Genomic DNA, 19,819 nt, shown 5'->3' on the forward strand with positions numbered 1-19,819 from the left:
TGATTCCTTTGCTCAGTTTTTTTTTATTACAGAGGGCCACCGCCTCTCTTTGCATTGATCGTTGTGTTTGGTCGTTGCGGACGTCGCAAGACATCCTGTTAAAGTTCGGTGGTTGATCCTTTCACTCAGTTTTTTTTATTACAGAGGCCAACCGGCTCTCTGACCGAACACGCTGAGCCACCGTGCCGGCTTACATCAATCACGCCCGCAGCTCGTGGTCGTGCGGTAGCGTTCTCGCTTCCCACGCCCGGGTTCCCGGGTTCGATTCCCGGCGGGGTCAGGGATTTTCTCTGCCTCGTGATGACTGGGTGTTGTGTGCTGTCCTTAGGTTAGTTAGGTTTAAGTAGTTCTAAGTTCTAGGGGACTGATGACCGTAGCAGTTAAGTCCCATAGTGCTCAGAGCCATTTGAACAATTTTTTTTTACATCAATCACATAATAGGCACGTAAGACTTCTCTTAAGATTTTCTCGGAATTGCCAGAGTAGTGCACCTTACTACTTGCACATTTTGCCATTAAATGGCCTACTGAAGGTGTACAAAGTTTGTAGTAAATCCGTGATCCCAACGTCGTGGCCTCCCCTTGTAAGTTTTCTTTTATTGCCTGTTTAATATCCTTGGTTCTATGTATTTTGAAACTGAGAGAGTCAAAAATTTCCAACGTTTGTTCGATTTCTTCGTTTATTACAGGAAATAATAAGAATAAAAAACCGAAAGTGGTTTATTTCAGAAGCCGGATACTTTAAGCGCTTTTGACAGTCATGTTAAATTAGCGATGGCAAAAAAAAAAGAAATAATCAAAAGCCGGCTGTTTCGGCGATAATCGCCATTCCTACGTCCTTCCCCCGGGCTCACCGCCGGCTTGATAGAGCTATCAGAAGCAGTGAGCGGCTGTGTGCAACGCTCTGACGGCAGGCGCTGCTGACGGCGCATAGGCCAGGCTTGCATAGGGCGAGCGCCGCTGCCGTCGCGACGTCGAGCTGGCCGGCTTTACGCACTCCGATAACAAAGGGCTGTAAAGCTGGCTGTTTAAAACGTCCTACACGTTTTATTGGTCGCGCCGGCTATAACTCGTCCAGTTACGGCGCATATGCGCGACGCGAATCTCGACGGTTTTACGTCTCCCAAGAGTACAAGTCTCTGCCGTTCTAAGAGCAGGCTCAGCTCGCGCGGCAACTAAGGGAATCGCGGCTTTAGTGCTAAAAATACTAGCAACTTACGCAGATGCTCCGGTCTTCTACTTTCGATGACGACCACACCCAGCTGACGTTTGTATGGTCGCGTTACGATCGAGCAGCCAGTTCCACACACAGCTGGACTACGTACGCAGAACCTCACGCGAATGACCTGCTCATGTTTTCTCTGTTGTCATTGCTAACATTTGTCTTGTAAGAACATATGAGCGAATCAGCATGTAACATAGCGACATCGATATTGCAAAAGAAGTTTCCAATTAATTAATGCAATACTGCAAAGACTTCACCAATATTGGTCCCTAAAATACATTAGATGCATGTAGATCTTATGCTCATCAGAGTCCGTAATGTAGCTATACAGGTTGGTCCATTGATTGTGACCGGGCCAAATAACTCATGAAATAAGCATCAAACGAATAAACTACAAAGAACGAAACTTGTCTAGCTTGAAGGGAGAAGACCCTTAGTGTTTTCATAGATAACTAGATAATGACAAAGAACTCCCATTCCTGTGCTTAGCTCTAGACCAATGTATGTTTAGTCATAATTGTTGTAAACGCTGTCCGAATGAACTTTGTAAATCCATATGTAACTGTGTCAAAATTGTCAGTAGAGATAACAGTTAAAATTTAAGCCAAGAATCGATAGATTAAGAAATTGACATATCTATCTTTACATGATTCTCATCTTTCAGGTCTGTACGTCCTAGGTTTCGGGTTATAAGCGCGTTTTCTTGCACACTAAACCTAGGACGTACAGTACAGTACAGTAATAATAAAATTTGATAAACAAAGCCACAAAAAAGTTTTTCGTTTTGTTAACACAATATGCAATATTTCACCAAGAATCCACAGATGAGTCGATTAAAATACTTAGTGTAACTAGAATTCTTAAGCTTCTCCTCGACTGATCAAACAGCAAATTGTTTGCAGATGCATTCTTCCACTTTAATGCTTCGATCTGAATTTCTATAGTAACGAGTTATCAACTGTTTATACCCTATGGGAGGAAAAAGCTGAGCACTACCACCATTAGAAAGGTTAGATTAAGGGACTAGTAGTTACTTTTAGAAACGAATCACCTTGGCATTCGCCTAACGGATTTTGGCAAACCAAACGGGACTTAAATCACTGTTACAAACGGTAATTAACTACATGTCGATAAGTGCCCAGTGCCCAGAAATCCATTCCAGTACGATTATGCCATAGGTGGTAAATCATTGGAAGCGGTAACGACCGTAAAATACTTAGGAGTTACTATCCGGAGCGATCTGAAGTGGAATGATCACATAAAACAAATAGTGGGAAAAGCAGGCGCCAGGTTGAGATTCATAGGAAGAATTCTAAGAAAATGTGACTCATCGACGAAAGAAGTAGCTTACAAAACGCTTGTTCGTCCGATTCTTGAGTATTGCTCATCAGTATGGGACCCTTACCAGGTTGGATTAATAGAAGAGATAGACATGATCCAGCGAAAAGCAGCGCGATTCGTCATGGGGACATTTGGTCAGCGCGAGAGCGTTACGGAGATGCTGAACAAGCTCCAGTGGCGGACACTTCAAGAAAGGCGTTACGCAATACGGAGAGGTTTATTATCGAAATTACGAGAGAGCACATTCCGGGAAGAAATTGGCAACATATTACTACCGCCCACATATATCTCGCGTAATGATCACAACGAAAAGATCCGAGAAATTAGAGCAAATACGGAGACTTACAAGCAGTCGTTCTTCCCACGCACAATTCGTGAATGGAACAGGGAAGGGGGGATCAGATAGTGGTACAAAAGTACCCTCCGCCACACACCGTAAGGTGGCTCGCGGAGTATAGATGTAGATGTATTTACTGTGCCAGTTCGCTATAATTTCGCGTAAACTAGGCAGAATTTCCTAAGTAGCCAACTATAGTCTTGTAAAAGTTGCCGCTTTGTTCTGCTTTTGATCCTAGCCTGCTCTCCTTATTACCACCAATCCGGCCTTCAATTCACTTCCCTCCCTAATTGCTCTCTCTATCACTTTGGCTCCTATCGATCCCGTACGTGCTGGTGAAGATTTCTTCCCGTTCGCAAAGAAATCTTCACCAGCGATGCGCAGTAAGTATAGTTGCATTGAAAGTCCCCATTCGCGCGCCTGCTACTTTATGATTTCACCTTCATGTAATAATCCGGATTAATATTTGAAGTGATGATACTTAAGCAAATCTTTACTATATTTGCTAACATGATAACTACTAGCTAAGGAAGTTTCACCCTCCATGTAAAATTGTTACTGCATTCAAAATCTTTGTGGTCGTTTACCATGGCTCATTGTTATTCATTCAAACGTATTTACGCAAGAAATATATGAGGCTTATACGTGCATCTCACGGAAGTAACGCTAAAATTTAAAAATTTTCATTTATAATTTGGAGAGTATTCTTATCTCCAGGGAACAGCAGTAACTGAAAACATGAATATAATGTAGGAAAATACTTCCAACTTACACAGATTTTCATAAGTTTAGGAAGAAAACAAAAACGTAGAGAGGAAGGAGACAGGAGCAGAGGGTTTCTCTCCCAAAGGAGTCATGTGGTCAACGCACATAGCCCCTTCCACCAAGTGCCCGCATATTTTCTGAAGCTTCCGTCTTCTGTGGACGCTTTCTCGAAATATGTGGCCTTGGGGTTCCATTCTAAATTCCTGTTCCGTGAACGGCAAGAAGACCAAACACTAACCTCGCTACGTGCCTCGACTCTTAAACTGTCGAAGCTCGTCCTCGCTAACTGTAACAGCGCGTCACTAGCGTCAAAGGCCCCGTCATCAACTTACGTAATCCTCGCCAAAATATGTATGTGAGTATTCACATTCCTCTGTGATCTTTCTTTCTAGAGTTTCAACAGACTGCTGCTGAAATGAGAACTTTATCTATTAGTAGTTATTAGCGTCCACATGACCAGTTGTTTATTCCTGCTGTTCCAGCACTGGGTTCGAGTTGGGAGAAGTGTAGCTGAAAATCGATATTTTATATTCATGATTTCCATGATTTTTCAACCCAACTTTGTATTCCAAATTTCTATTATATTAATTTTTACATTTAACTGTCAAAACTTTGAAAGTAGTCTTATGCCAACACGCCGGCCGCGGTGGTCTAGCGGTTCTCGGCGCTCAGTCCGGAGCCGCGCGACTGCTACGGTCGCAGGTTCGAATCCTGCATCGGGCATGGATGTGTGTGATGTCCTTAGGTTAGTTAGGTTTAAGTAGGTCTAAGTTCTAGGGGACTGATGACCATAGATGTTAAGTCCCATAGTGCTCAGAGCCAATCTTATGCCAACAGTGCACTCATACATAAGTAACTTACACTGATCGTCTAAAACATTGTGATCATTATGAGATTCGATTCTGCGTGCCATGGATTCGCCAAGTCCATGATAGGTTTCAGGAGAGTGGCACCAGATGCCTACGCCCAAGTCACGCAAGCTTCGTAAATTAGGGGTCAGTCAGTCGTTTGTGGGTGCTGCGTTGGCGCCCTATAGAGTACCAGATGTGTTCCATCTCAGACACGATCATGAGTCAACTATCACGCTCGTCAAATAAGTGTGGTACGATTCTGGCCTTGTGACACGAAAAGGAATCAAGCTGTAAGTTGCCATTACCGTTATGGAAGACATCAAACATGAAGGGATGAGAGTGGTCTGCAATAATTTTTACCTAGTCCACAGCTGTCACGTGGCTTCGAAGATCCGCAGAAGCCCATGTGAGTGTACCCCGTAGCATAATACTGCACCCATCGGTTTGCGTCCGTTGCACACTGTTTCGAGCAGCCGTTCTCTTTGGTGAAGGCGCGTATCTGGACCCGACCATCGACCTGGTGTATCTAGAAACGTGACCAGGCGACAGGTTCCATTGACCCACGGTCCAATCACGATGATCAAATGCCCGCTGCATTCGTACATGATGCTGCTGTTGAGTCGACACGGGAACATCTAAGGGTCTTCTGTTGCTGACTCCAATGTTCAACTACACAGGTGACGAAAGTCATGGGATACCTCCTAATACCGCGGCGGACTTCCTTTTCCCGGCGTAGTGCAGCAACTCGACGTCGCTTGGCCTCAAAAAGACGTTGGAAATGCCCTGAAGGAATATTGAGCCATATTGCCTCTATAGATGCCCATAATTGCGGAAGTGTTCCCGGTGCAGGATTTTGTGCACGAACTAACATCTCGATTATGTCCCATAAATGCTCTATGGAATTCATATCGGGCGATCTGGTTGGCCAAACCCTTCTCTCGCATTGTCCGCAGTCTTCAAACCAATAGTGAACAATTGTTGTCCGGTGACAGGTCGCATTGCCATCCATAAAAGTCCCATCGTCGTTCGGGAACAAGAAACCCATGACTGGCTGCAAATAGTTTTCAAGTAGCCGAACATAACAATTTCTAATCAATGATCGGTTCAGTTGGACTAGAGGACTCTTAAGCACACCCTACACCATTATGGAGCCACTACTAGCTTGTTCAGTGCCTTGTTGAGAACTTGGGTCCATAGCTTCGTCGGGTCTACGCCACAATCTAACCCTACCGTCAACTCTTACAATGGGAAGTCGGGACTCATCTGACCAGACCACGGTTTTCAAGTCGTCTAGGGTCCAGCCGATATGGTCAAAAGCCCAGGATCTTTTCTATTGAAATTTCTTAACTTTCCATATTTTGTGAGTGTGTAGTATAGACCAAAACAAGAAAAAAATTTCTTGTGAACATGGATGACACGCGATTTCGTGCTGTTAGCAAAGGCACTCACGTCGTTCGTCTGCTGCTGTAGCCCATTAACAACAAATTTCGCCGCACTATCCTAACAGATACGTTCGTCGTACGTCCCACATTGATTTCTGCGGTTACTTTATGCTATGTTTCTTGTCTGACAACTCTACGCAAACGCCGCTGCTGTCGGTCGTTATGTGCAGGCCGTCGGCTACTGCATTGTCCGTGGTGAGAGATAATGCCTGAAATTTGGGTTTCTCGGTACACTCTTGACACTGTGGATCTCGAAGTATTGAATTCCTTAATGATTTCCGATAATGAATGTCCCAAGCATTTAGCTACAAATACGATTCCGTGTCCAAAGTCTGTTACTTCCCGTCATCCGGCCATAATTGAACTCTGTTCAAAGGAATAGCGTTGAGTCCAAATGACAGCTCCACCAATGCCCCCCCCCCCCCAATTATATCTTGTGTAAGCGATACTACTGCCATCTTCGTATCTGCATATCGCTATTCGATGGGTGTTTTTACCTCAGTACATGTGCATCCAACTTCTGATGTGGAACCCTTGTGTCTGCACCAGCATTGTACTCTGCCGTCAGATCTGCCGGGGATCGCCGCCTATCCTGTTTTATAGAGGGGCAGATCTCGGACATCCACGAGGTCCAGCGCCTCTCGCCCATTCGTGGTTTCGCCATTTTCGAACACCTTCTAAAGACCCTCTAAACAGTAGCTTCCGAACAGCAGACTACCTTCGCCGTTTCCGAACAGCTCGTATCCAGACGGACCGTGGCAACCTGACCTTTTTCAAAGCCGCTTATGTCACTTATCGTCGCTAGAATGATTTCCCATTCGTCTCTGCTTGGTTTATATGCTTTTCTTATCGCATCACGTGTCCGTGTTCACAGCGCCACCAGGCGACATTCCATCTCGTGATGGGCAGTGGTCACATTGTTTTGACTCATCAGTGTATGTTAGAATGAAACGATTTCTCTGACAAGTCACTTGAAAGTGATTAATCATTATCCAACTGTTATGTCTGCTGGCAGCTTTTTTATACAGTGGAAAATATTCGCTAGCGTGAGGTGTACGGAGGTTTTGCGGTGTGTATCCTGCGTTAAACATCACCCTTTTACTTGGATTTCACAACGCACTCGTGAACAGAAAACACAGGGGTTCAAAGTCAACACAGGTGCACAGCACAACGTTGTAGACTTTAACTGTTACAGGCGTTAACTGTTCCGTACTCAAAGTACGCCGCTGGGCTGTCGGGAGGGAGAGCACGAAAACTGTCACACCCTGCCGAAAACTGAAGTAAACAAAAAGTTGATCTGCAGACAATGCAGGACCTCCTACTGTGCTTCCCTTCAATGTGCACACCTCTTTTTATTTTTTATTTGAGGTTTTTGATCCTGCATCACACGTGCATAATTGTATTTATGATTACATATAAGGGACAGTCAAATGCAAGAGAGACAGATGGAAAAAAGTAAGTAAACTGTTTATTACTTCAAAGCAATCGCCAAAACTGTTCATAAACTTATCGCACTGTGAGAAAAGACGATCAACGCCTTCATGGAAAAATGTTTGTACTTGCCTACTGAAACATGATTGTGCCCAGACGAGCATCTCTTCGTTCGAAGCAAATCGACAGCCACGAATGTATTTCTTTCTTCAGGGATCCAAAAGTGTGGAAATCGTGGGGAGACAGTTCGGAACTCTGTGGAGGACGTGTAAGGGTTTCCCAGCGAAACTTCAGGATCGTTCTTGAAACAACCTTGCTAACATGTACGTTGGCCATTTATCATATAAGTATTAACAGCTAAGCCGATTACTTTTGAAATAATAGACGGTTCACTTACTTTTCTCCATTTGACTCGTTTTTATCTGCCTGCGCCTTAAAACATTCGTGTATTATCGCTCTCAGGGGAGGAAAGAAAGCATGGAAGAAGCGGAGAAATAATGCTCAAATTTTAACGTTCCGTTTATGTCATTAGAGACTGGTGAAATTTGTAGAAGACGAGAAAGGAATAAGTTAGTTAAAGAAGCATCCCTGCATTCGTTTGAAGAGACTAAGGAAATCGGTCCTCTCGAATTAGACGCTAGTTCCTTAGCCAGAATCTGTGCTTGTCTTTTCACATGACGACCCCTGAACTTTAGACGATACATATATAGTTTAGTCACTTACCGAACTTCTCTTCCTGAATCTTCCTGACAGATCAAAATTGTGTCCAGGATCGGCGCGACACGTCCTCCACCTTGTACAGATGTCCTGACTTCGAGTCCAAGGCACAACGTTATTTTTCTTTACCGGAATTGATGGGAATTGTTCCTATAGCATCGTGAGACTTCTGGAACAGCAAGGGGCACAGTATAAAAAGTTGCCATGACTTTCTTTTCTACACACCCGCGACTAAAAAAATTTACTTAATGGTAGACATGAGGACATCTAAGAATGAAAAGTACAATTTATTTTGTAAGGAACCGACGACAGATCCGGTCGTAATATCGCCTACTTCAGACAGATTCATTGGGACTGTTCTTTACAATGTATTTCCAACGTTTTTCTGCATGTTCTTTTCTACAAAGTGCGTTCGTTTCTTCCGTCCTTGTGCATAAACCCTCTGTTAGTGCTGTAGCTGATGGGATGTTGAAATAGGACTCAGCCTTCACGATGTCCTGTGCATCGTATCCAGACATCACAGTAACCTACTAACAGTGATTTCCATGTAGTTCCTGCAGCCGAAGGATGCAGTTGCATTGTTTGCGGAGGTTCTCCGTCGAGCCTCTAGCTAGCCTCTCACAATGGGATATCCTTGCACTTATTTGCCTTATGCAGATTTCGCCCTCACTCCGTCTTCAAGCGTATAATACTATTTCGACGACAATTTCTAGCCTAAGAGAACAAATCTGAATTACTCAAGCTAAAGCTTGTAGAAAAAAGAAAAAAAAACGCGACAGGTACTCAGGAGAAGTACCGGAGCACTATTTCATTGTGATTTAGTTCTTGGGTGAGCGATTATCCATTTGTTCAGGTGTAGATACGGCAACGTTATCATACGACGAACACTGCTAACGAACACTGCCAGTAAGAAGACTGAGGATCCAAGAAAAAAGTTAAAGCTTCCTCATGTAATTCGTAAGATTTCCGCAGCACTGAAAAATCGAACGCAGTAGTGTTACAAACTGTCTTCATTCCTTGCTTGCTGTTCAGTGTTACTAATGCAGTTCGTTTTTTCAAACGTACTTTAATTTATCATAATGTAAAATTATTGTAACATTCTACATTGTTTAATGCAATAAATGTTGCAATGTGAATTTGCAAATATAAAGTATGTACAAAAGAATAATAGATTTACAAACATTATTTATGTACATGTCATAGAAACAGGCGAAAATCGCAAGACTGAAGTGTCCTTAAATTTTTAACATCAAATTAATTAGTGTTGCAGATACCCGCATATACACGTGGGTATCAGCATCGCCACAGGCTTTTTCCGCAAAGCAACTATTACTGCGGATTTCCCCAGTTCTTGTATCCACATACACCTCTAACCAAATATAGTACCTCGAGAAACTTTGAGGATTGTGACCTTTCTGAGTGTGCATGCTCACAGTTTGATGAGGATAGAATGATGATGTGGTAGTGACGTCGATGGTGAGGGTGCTCATGGTGATGAAGATGGTGGTAGTGACATGGATAAAGATGTGATGATGATTCATGTGATGATGATTTGGGTGATGACTCACATGATGATGATGATGGTGGTGATTAGGCTGATGATGGTGAAGATGGTGGTGGTGGTGATGATTTTAATGATGGTGGTGATTTGAATGATGGTGATGGTCATTGGGCTTGAGTTTATTATTATTATTATTATTATTATGATGTTGCAGGTGGTGACATTGTCGGTGTACACGTACTTCATGTCGGCGCTGATGGGGCGACAGTTCGTGGGCACTGAGGAATCGGCGAGCGGGCTCGACATGTACGTCCCTTTCTTCACTGTGCTCCAGGTGAGCGGTCCCTCCCACGAGTGCGGAGACTGATGTTTCGTGTGCACGTACCGCCATCGTCGAAAAATCTAACAATCACTTCTATGTCGCAGTCAGAAAGGAAGGCTAGTGGCTAGATGCATCGTAAATACTCACATTATTCAAAATAAGAACTGGTTAAACACCATAGCTGTTCCAGTACTGGTTACTTTAAGCAGTATACACATTCAGTACGTAAATGTTATTTATTTCGTCGCTTGCTTAGTGGGGAGCGCCAGAGCAGTCGGAGGAAAGTGCAGTAGTCCTTACTATTCTTATGTTTCACACCTACGAAAAAATTGTGTACATGTGTGTATATATTGCACAGGATGCATCATCAATAGCGGCGACAACTGACAGGGGTGATAGTATATAACAACGGAAGCAAAAGCGTTCTACTAAACGTGGATCTGCAAATGATCCATTTGCAAGGTAAATGCGCATGTGTGGTTACGTTCCGCCACCGACTTCAATATGAAATACTGTAGTTAGCAGAAATGTCATCGAAATGTAAACTTTTCCATTAAGTCATCATCTGATTGGGTTCAAATTTCATCCATGACCTAAGGTTGGGAAAAGTGGTAGATGAACCAGTGGGGCACAGACACATTTTACTGCTGGTATAAGACGACGTTTTACGCAGCAATAAGACCCAAGATGAATAGATGGAGCCTGTACCATGCCCTTCAAGGACACCTGTCCTCAGTTCTCTGCGTATTTTTCTCTTCTCTGGGGTCATCTCATACGTAAAGTCTACAGCAATTGACAAGGTTGTCAATTGTACAGTCTTGTCAAGATTTACTACATGATCCGGGAGTGTGTAAAAAAATTCACCCAAGGACTATCTTAACAAGAAATAGAACACTGCATCAGCTCATTACATATTTCAATTTACTTATACAGTTGAGCCGGGGCCGGAGTGGCCGAGCTGTTCTAGGCGCTACAGTTTGGAACCGCGCGACCGCTACGGTCGCAGGTTCGAATCCTGCCTCGCACATGGATGTGTGTGATGTCCTTAGGTTAGTTAGGTTTAAGTATTTCTAAGTTCTGGGGGACTGATGACCTCAGCACTTAAGTCCCATAGTGCTCAGAGCCATTTGAACCATTTTTTTGTACTTGTACAGTTGTAACTATTAAAGAAGGTGTTTCAGGTGTCGTCATTGCATTTGGATGCAATATGCACTCACGATTGTAGAGGTACCGAGCGAGGTGGCGCAGTGGTTAGCACACTGGACTCGCATTCGGGAGGACGACGGTTCAATCCCGTCTCCAGCCATCCTGATTTAGGTTTTCCGTGATTTCCCTAAATCGTTTCAGGCAAATGCCGGGATGGTTCCTTTGAAAGAGCACGGCCGATTTCCTTCCCAATCCTTCCCTAACTCGAGCTTGCGCTCCGTCTCTAATGACCTCGTTGTCGACGGGACGTTAAACACTAACCACCACCACCACGATTGTAGAGGTGAGTGCATTATTGTATCCAAATGCAATGACGACACGTTGAACACTTTCTGTAATAGGTAAAGCCGGATATGTAAATTGAAACATGTAATGTGCTGACGCTGTGTTCTATTTCTTGTTAAGATAGTCCTTGGGTGAAATTTGAGCCCACACATTTGTAATTTATTTGTACTAACTACGACAGTATTTTATACAGAAGTCAGTGGTGATTGGTCACCATGCTTTCGCAGTTAACTCTCCGACGAATTGTTTGCGGACCTATGTTTACGTAATAGTTATGCTTTTATCACGAAATTTATTCGCTGATTCCTAATTCTTTGATGTCAGCTGTATTACGAGTTGGTTGTAGATGTACTATCATACGTGACATGTAAAAAATTATACCGGACCAGGGCTCGAACTCGGATTTTCACTTATCGTGAGTGGTCGCCTTAACGACTCCGACTATCAGCGCACGCTTCCCGGAGTGATTGAAACATCCATACGCTGCACTGTCTGCATTCCCTAATGCTCGCACGTTACGTGATTCCTGCAACAGGAAAAGACGAACAATTTTATCGTCGTTTTTGCTCGTCTATGCTTGTAATACTTATATAAATAAATAAACTTGTGCTTCTCTTACCGTATACTTTCGCCCATGTCAGTTTTCGGTATTAATAATGATACAAAATTTATGTATAGTGTCATGCTTGGACGTAGCTGATATATTCATGGAATCGATTCAGTCGAAGTTAACTCCCCATGTAAGATCCACTCTCGCTACATTTTTGTGAGTTCTTACTCCATGGTGTAGCTTATCAGTCAACTAGATAGTAGCATGAAAGGTAGACACAGACATTAACTGGTTTCACCGTAACTAAGTCACCAATTGCACATGGCAAACATTGCGTTCGATTGAAACCGTTTTCTTGATCACATTACGATAACTCATTAATACGTCACGACACGTAACAGAATTTTGGAAATGGAAAGTCTATTAAAGTATTTACTAGCTTATGCCGACAAAAACACATTAACCAATCGGGATACACACAGTTCCGTTCGAACAAAATTTGTGTATATCTGTCGAGAAAGATTATTTGTTTGTTATAAGTCACAGAAAGATACCGCTTATAATCAGTTCTGTGCGTTCGTTACCTCAAGGTTTAGCACTGTGTCTTAGGATCTCCTTACCGAAAGAATATCATTGCATTTACTGCATTATGTTCACGGAAAAGCCGTAAACTGCGGGCATTCATGGAACATTTTAGAAGAAAGGTGCGTTTTTATGTATACCGTTTATAAATTTTCAAAATCGCAACAATTTCGTTTGGTAGAGAACAAAGCAAACAGATTAAATAAACAGCTAGTAATAAAGTATAAGCTCCGAAGGCATAGCCACAGTGGCAACATTCGCACAGTGGCTGCTTATGTTTTCTCTCTCGTTAAGAAAAAATTAGGTTAGTTAAGGTCACACTTTGCATAAAATACGGTGCTGTTTCAGCCAATTCCTCTGAAGTTGTAACGGAAATGGTGGTGAACCTAGCTCTAAATAACTTAATCGTTGTTATGACTGCTTTAGTTTTATAAAAATGCTAGTAGTTTTAAAGAAGTAAATGCCGAAAGGCTTTTAAATAAGCTTACAATTCACAACTTGACTCCATTGAATATTGAGGATGGCAAGAAAATCTAAAGAAACCCATTAGAAATTAAAATAAAGATGAAAGATTGCACAGTGTTAAATGTAGTCATTCGACAGAAAATCTAGATGAGGTACAAGATAAATCGAACAGATTGGTTTGAAGAAAACCAAACCTCCTGGGAATGTTATTTCTGTGCAGCCTTGTTTTGCATTACCCTTAGCTTGTCAAAGACAAATATTTGACAGAATAGACCCACATTTGAACACTGACCTTCGCTTGCAGTTCTGCTTCTACATCGGATGGCTGAAGGTCGCGGAGGTGCTCATCAATCCGTTCGGTGAGGACGACGACGACATCGAGCTTAATTGGCTCATCGACAGGCACATCAAGGTGAGTCAGCTCCACGTTTAGTTTATATTTCATCTTCAACATAGTTTTGAAGGCGCCACGGGTTGGCTGAACCCCCCGATGCCTTTCCTCTGGTTTGACATTATTTTCCTTCTGTGTTGTTTTTTGGAATGATGGGCGTCTTGACAGACTGATCTGTAGCGTAGCCTGAGTTCTGGGTGAGCTTGAAAGGCGACAGTTTAGTTGTGGGATGGAGAGGCCAACACAAGTGGTGTAATGACAATTGCTATAATAAGTGTTATACTGTATCCAAACTAGATTTTGATGAGTAGTTTATGTTCACTCGTTTGACGACGTAAGGATCGAAACATTAGGTTGGTGCTTAAGTTAGTAGTGTTTTCGATTTGGATGTTGGTATTCCGGTTGATATGGGTTTATTTATCGATTCTTAATTTTTATTTGTTGTTCACTGTTGCTATTTGAGTTTCCGTATTGTCATTTCGTCAATTGGAGATACTCAATGGAGCTGTGGACGCTAGGAAATGGAGAGCCAATTAGAGAAATCGAAACATTTCCAACATATTCTTCTGTCTGAGTGCAACTGAGGGGTGGCAGCAGCAGAGAGAGGCAGAAACAATTGCTCAGCGTATGCGGATAATACTGTTGGATAGAGCACGGCAAGTGAATGGGTTTTGCGTTTTAAGGAGCATCGTTTCGATATTAGTGACTCCCCACTTTCAAGAAGACCTTCACGGTTTGATGAAGATTGCTTAAAAGCATTAATTCACAATGTTCCACATCAGTTTGCTCGAGAATTGGCAATTGTGATGAATTGTGATCACCCCACTACCGCGCGACATTTGCATGCAATGGAGAAGGTTAAAAATCGCATATAAAAGTACTGCATACTCTAAGTCAAAATCACAAAAATCAGCGGATGCTTGCTCATCAGTTGTCTAGTGATCAACACCGACCATTCCTACCCTGTATCGTTACTGGTGACGAGATATGGTGCCTCAGTGCTAACATAAGGAAAAGAAAGGAATGGTTGAGTGCAACCAAATCAGCAACTCGCCGTGCAAAGACCTGCGCACATCCTCAAAAGATAATGTTATGCAGCTAGTGGAACAGTGACGGTTTGGTGCCTAAGAATTGCTTCCCCGACGTGTAACCATCACTGCTGACATTATTCTCAATAACTGAGACGTCTTGCAGGCGCAATCCAGGAACACGACCAGGAAGACTGCGTGAAGTTATGCACGTCCGCATTCTGCTAGACTGACAAAAAAGCACAATACAAGAAAAATGGTTCAAATGGCTCTGAGCACTATGGGACTCAACATCTTAGGTCATAAGTCCCCTAGAACTTAGAGCTACTTAAACCTAACTAACCCAAGGACACCACACACACCCATGCCCGAGGCAGGATTCGAACCTGCGACCGTAGCAGTCCCGCGGTTCCGGACTGCAGCGCCAGAACCGCTAGACCACCGCGGCCGGCGCACAATACAAGAGTTGGGTTTGGAAGTCAGTACGTGCCCACCTTATTCACCTGATCATGTGACCGATGATTTAAATATTTTCCGCTCTCTATCGAACAACCTCCAAGGAACTTCCTTTCTGGATGAAAATGCGCTCCGAACGGGGCTCGATGCGTTCTTTGTCTCAAAACCACGCGATTTCTACAATCACGGAATCGGAAAATTACGCTAGCGCTGGCAGACTGTTGCAAATAGTGAGCGGGAATGTCTTATTGATCTGTTACGTGTATCTGTTGCGTGTATTAAACTAATGGAAAAAACGCTACGAATTTATGCACCAATCCGATAAATATATGGTATCGGTAGGTTCAGTATGCCCGAGGCTGCCTTGGTGGACAAATCTGTGACTCTCACTGCGCGTATCTTTTGTGCAAACACACACTACTGGTTGATATTACTCGCCTTAAACAGTTACAGGAGTCACAGGAGATATTTCTACAGCAACCATAACAGCTTCTACTGCAAAAAGAAATTAAGTGGCAGTTTTGGCTTGCATACGCTACGAGTTCATGACTCGACAAACTGGAAACCTCTTTTGTCGTTCACTTCTCCGTTTACCAATTGCAGCTTTTTACAGTTAACGACTTTGTCGAGTGCTTGTAGGGTAAAGTTCCGTGTTGGTTTTTGATGTGTATGTTTCACATGGCAAAATAATCTTAAAAAGGCTTTCAGTCTCAATATCTCCGTGAACTGCATCAATCAACGTCAAAAATATTTTGTTTCCTAACAAAATAAGGTCATGCAGAGACACTAGGAATTTCACTCGGCACTCATATATCGGCACACAGGTTACTGACCAGGAACTGTATGTAACGGTTGTTAGTATGTACTACACATGAAATATGCTACGAGCTGCCAGCTCCTTAAATATGTGCTGTTTTTGAGCCATTATAGTACCCTTAGGAGCTTCAATCTAGAGTTTGAATTATGTACGAAATGTATTGTAACACCTAGATTTGCTGAATCCTAGAAGTGTAAAAAGCTAAAAATCTATAAACTTTTAATAACGCCACACTGAGGACTGGTAAGCAATGAAGGTAGATTAAAACATTAAAATGGATTAAAGATTTGTAAAAATTTAATACTGTATGCTGAAGAGAAGACCGACCCAGTAACTCCCTTTCCACGCGACGCCCTTAAGAACTGGTGGAAAGCTGAGGTCTTGAGTCACTGAGTCGCACATAGATAGCTCAAGTTTGATTCACGCATTAAATCATCTCACAGCATACACGGCTAAAGAGGAACTACATTTAATCTTGTTCAGATAAATTACTCCACAGAAGTATATTATATCTCCTCAAAATCTTTTCTTACATAACTTTAACATAAATTACATCTCCCATTGAAAAGTGCAGTAGTAGTGCTTTTCCTTTTTTTAAAACCTTTAGTAGTTGAAAGTTTAATTACACCAGAGGAAAAGTAAGTACGCTGAATTGTATGTATCGATGATTTGGTATCTTCATTTGCTGTTTCATTTAGCGAGAGTATACGATTAAGTTGTGAAATCCAGAGAAATGGTGCAAGCTTCAGCAAACTTCTTCCTTCTTTAGTCACTATGAAAGACATTTGCTTCTGACCCCTTGTATAGTTTCTACTCTCCCTGCGTGACGTACGTAATGTGCAACTTCTCGTCAAAAAGCAGCCTTATTTATTTCTTTTTTTATTAATTACTACGTTACACCATACAACCAGCTCATTCTTATATAAGGCACATAGGTATTATATCATTACTGTTAGGAAATGTGTTTTCTCTCTCTCTCTCTCTCTCTCTCACACACACACACACACACACACACACACACACACACACACACACACAGAGCCGGACGGAGTGGCCGAGCGGTTCTAGGCGCTACAGTCTGGAACCACGCGACCGCTACGGTCGCAGGTTCGAATCCTGCCTCGGGCATGGATGTGTGTGATGTTCTTAGTTAGGTTTAAGTAGTTCCAAGTTCTAGGGGACTGATGACCTCAGAAGTTAAGTCCCATAGTGGTCAGAGCCATTTGAACACACACACACACACACACACACACACACACACACACACACACACACACAGAGAGAGAGAGAGAGAGAGAGAGAGAGAGAGAGAGAGAGGAGGGCGCGTTCTAAGACAGAACACTTAATAGTTACAGACAGGGCAATAGAGTATAATTATTATAAATTCAAGTGTTATAGAACACTTTTGTATAGTCCCTTGACTGTAATATTCTGGTGTTAGATGCGGTCAACTGAGGCAACAGTGAACCTGTATATCGCTTAGAAAACTGTGATCGTGTGCGCAACAACGCCGTCAAGCAAGTTGGCACCCGATGACCTATCTTCACAAGTCCTTGTAAATGGGTTGTACTACTTCTTTTTAGTCTGGGGCACCCAGGGAAAAAGTTATCAGCGTCCTCGATTTCCCCAGAAGACCAGAGAGGTGTGTCTGCGATGTGGAGCTGTGAATATGTTTACGGAAATATCATGGTTAAATGAGAGCAGTGTTAATGTAGCATTAGACAATGGAAGGAATAGTTGTGCATCTGCCTTGGCTTACAGTGCGTAGACTAACGGACATTTAACTGCAGATCTTTTTCTCACAAAACGTGCTGGCTGGCATAGAGCTTCCTGCGCTGTGTATTGGATGTGGAGGCTGATAATAGGAGGCAATGAGCGGTCGCAATGGTGTGTGTTGGGCGTGGGCACCGTCGCGAATCTGTGTCAAGGTCACGGGCTGCGGCGTGCGACCTTCACCTCGAGGGCCCCACTAGCAGCTCCAGCGTCTGAATCGGTACCGCGCTTCCTCGCCTAACTGAACAACCGGAGACTATACACCATGTTCACTGGCGAAGGAATGGTGGCCAAAGACGTCACTGAGACCTGGACTCTTCAGCGTATGCAACAGACACGAAAAAAAAAAAACAGTAGATACCGGCGCACAGGTTGATGCCGTGTTCCTTGACACGTTAGATGATGTTCCACACTGCCACATAGTTAAAAAAAAAATGCGAGCATGTGGAATTTCAGATGAGCCGTGTAATTGGGTTGGCAATTTCCTAGTAACTAGAACACACATTGTCATTTCTAACGATGAGAGACCGAGCGAGGTGGCTTAGTGGTTAGCACACTGGACTCGCATTGAGGAGGACGACGGTTCAATCCCGCGTCCGGCCATCCTGATTTAGGTTTTCCGTGATTTCCCTAAATCGCTCCAGGCAAATATCGGGATGGTTCCTTTGAAAGAGCACGGCCGACATCCTTCCCCATCCTTCCTTAATCCGATGAGATGAGACCGTTGACCTCGCTGTCTGGCCTCCTCCCCCGAACAACCCAACCCTCTAATGATGAGAAATCTTCAGCCGTTAACTCTAGCAGTACAAAACAATGTTCCATACGCACATTACCGTGGGAGGGGGGCGGGGGATACCTCATGCCCATCTTAAAAAAATTGAAAAATAAAGCAAAATTCGTTATTTGTTGTCGACTTATATCAACATTATTTTTAAAGACGTACTGATGTATAAGCAGGTTTCGTACTGATGTATACGCAGGGTTCAGAACAGAAAATATTGTTCAGCGCACATTTAGCAACATCGAAATTTGAGTAAAGTTTATTACCAACGGGAAGGGGGCTGTGGGTACTTTACGTCCACCGTAAAAAAATTAAAAATCCAAATTTTGTTAATTGTTGTTGATTTTTATTCACAAAGTACTATTTACAGAGATATAGATGCGTAATTAGGTTCCTGAACCTGAAAATACTGAATATGACATTCACAAGAAAAGTGACCTTTACTCCCAATACTTAAAATTTTTGGGTTAAATTTAAAAAAATAAATGTTCAAATGTGTTTGAAATCTTATAGGACTTAACTTCTAAGGTCATCAGTACCTAAGCTTACACACTACCTAACCTAAATTATCCTAAGGACAAAGACACACACCCATTCCCGAGGGAGGACTCGAACCTCCGCCGGGACCATCCCGCTTTAAATTTAACTGAAACGTTTAAAACATTATGGAGTTTGATAGAAGAATTCATTAAAAACAATAAATATTTTTGAAATATTTAAATTTTAAAGTAACTGAGTAGACTACAGAGTTTTCATAAAGTGGGCATAGAGTATCTCCCCCCTCCCCCTTGGTGTTGCTGGGGTTAAAGTAACTCGCGTGTACTCTGCGTGTGTATTATAGTACCATTACTTTTTGCAGTTTATTTATATAAACTTAGTGGATAACGTCGGAAGTTTCATTATGGTTTTTGTGGAAGATGCTGTTGTTTAGAGAGAATTCGTAACGCTAGAAAGTTATATAGCGAAATGCTGCAAAACCTACAGAGGATCGACGCATGGTGCTCCATTGGCAGTTAACCCTCTACATAAACAAACGTACCGCACTGCGTATAAGTATGCAGATAGAGTTATAATTGCCAGATAACATGACTGCACTTCAGCCAAATCGATAAAATATCTTGGAATATGTGTACAGAGTGATTTAAGGTAGAACGGCCACATAAAACTAATTGCAGGAAAGGAAGACGCCATTAGCTGAGAAGAAAGTTAGTATGCATTTCTATAACACGGGACAAATGTATTTCTTAATTTACGTTTCGTAAAATAAGAACGCAGAGGCCTGTCATGGCTGCCGGCCGCGGTGGTCTCGCGGTTAAGGCGCTCAGTCCGGAACCGCGCGACTGCTACGGTCGCAGGTTCGAATCCTGCCTCGGGCATGGATGTGTGTGATGTCCTTAGGTTAGTTAGGTTTAAGTAGTTCTAAGTTCTAAGTTCTAGGGGACTGATGACCACAGATGTTAAGTCCCATAGTGCTCAGAGCCATTTTTTTTTTTTGAGCCTGTCATGGCTGCAACATTGTGCGGTGTTGTTGTTGTTGTTGTTGTTGTTGTTGTT

The 19,819-nt window shown here is 42.8% G+C and overlaps 1 protein-coding gene across 1 annotated transcript in view; it reads left to right on the forward strand.

Annotated features, from left to right (window-relative positions):
* LOC126187777 (bestrophin-4) overlaps positions 1–19,819 on the forward strand; it is a 554,440-nt gene that overhangs the window by 475,801 nt on the left and 58,820 nt on the right. The window contains exons 6-7 of the mRNA XM_049929045.1: positions 9,824–9,943; positions 13,324–13,431. Coding sequence (XP_049785002.1) covers positions 9,824–9,943; positions 13,324–13,431 — 228 coding nt within the window. The remainder of the gene's footprint in view (positions 1–9,823; positions 9,944–13,323; positions 13,432–19,819) is intronic.

This window comes from Schistocerca cancellata, chromosome 5 (genome assembly GCF_023864275.1).
Source record: "Schistocerca cancellata isolate TAMUIC-IGC-003103 chromosome 5, iqSchCanc2.1, whole genome shotgun sequence".
Lineage (NCBI taxonomy): Eukaryota > Metazoa > Arthropoda > Insecta > Orthoptera > Acrididae > Schistocerca > Schistocerca cancellata.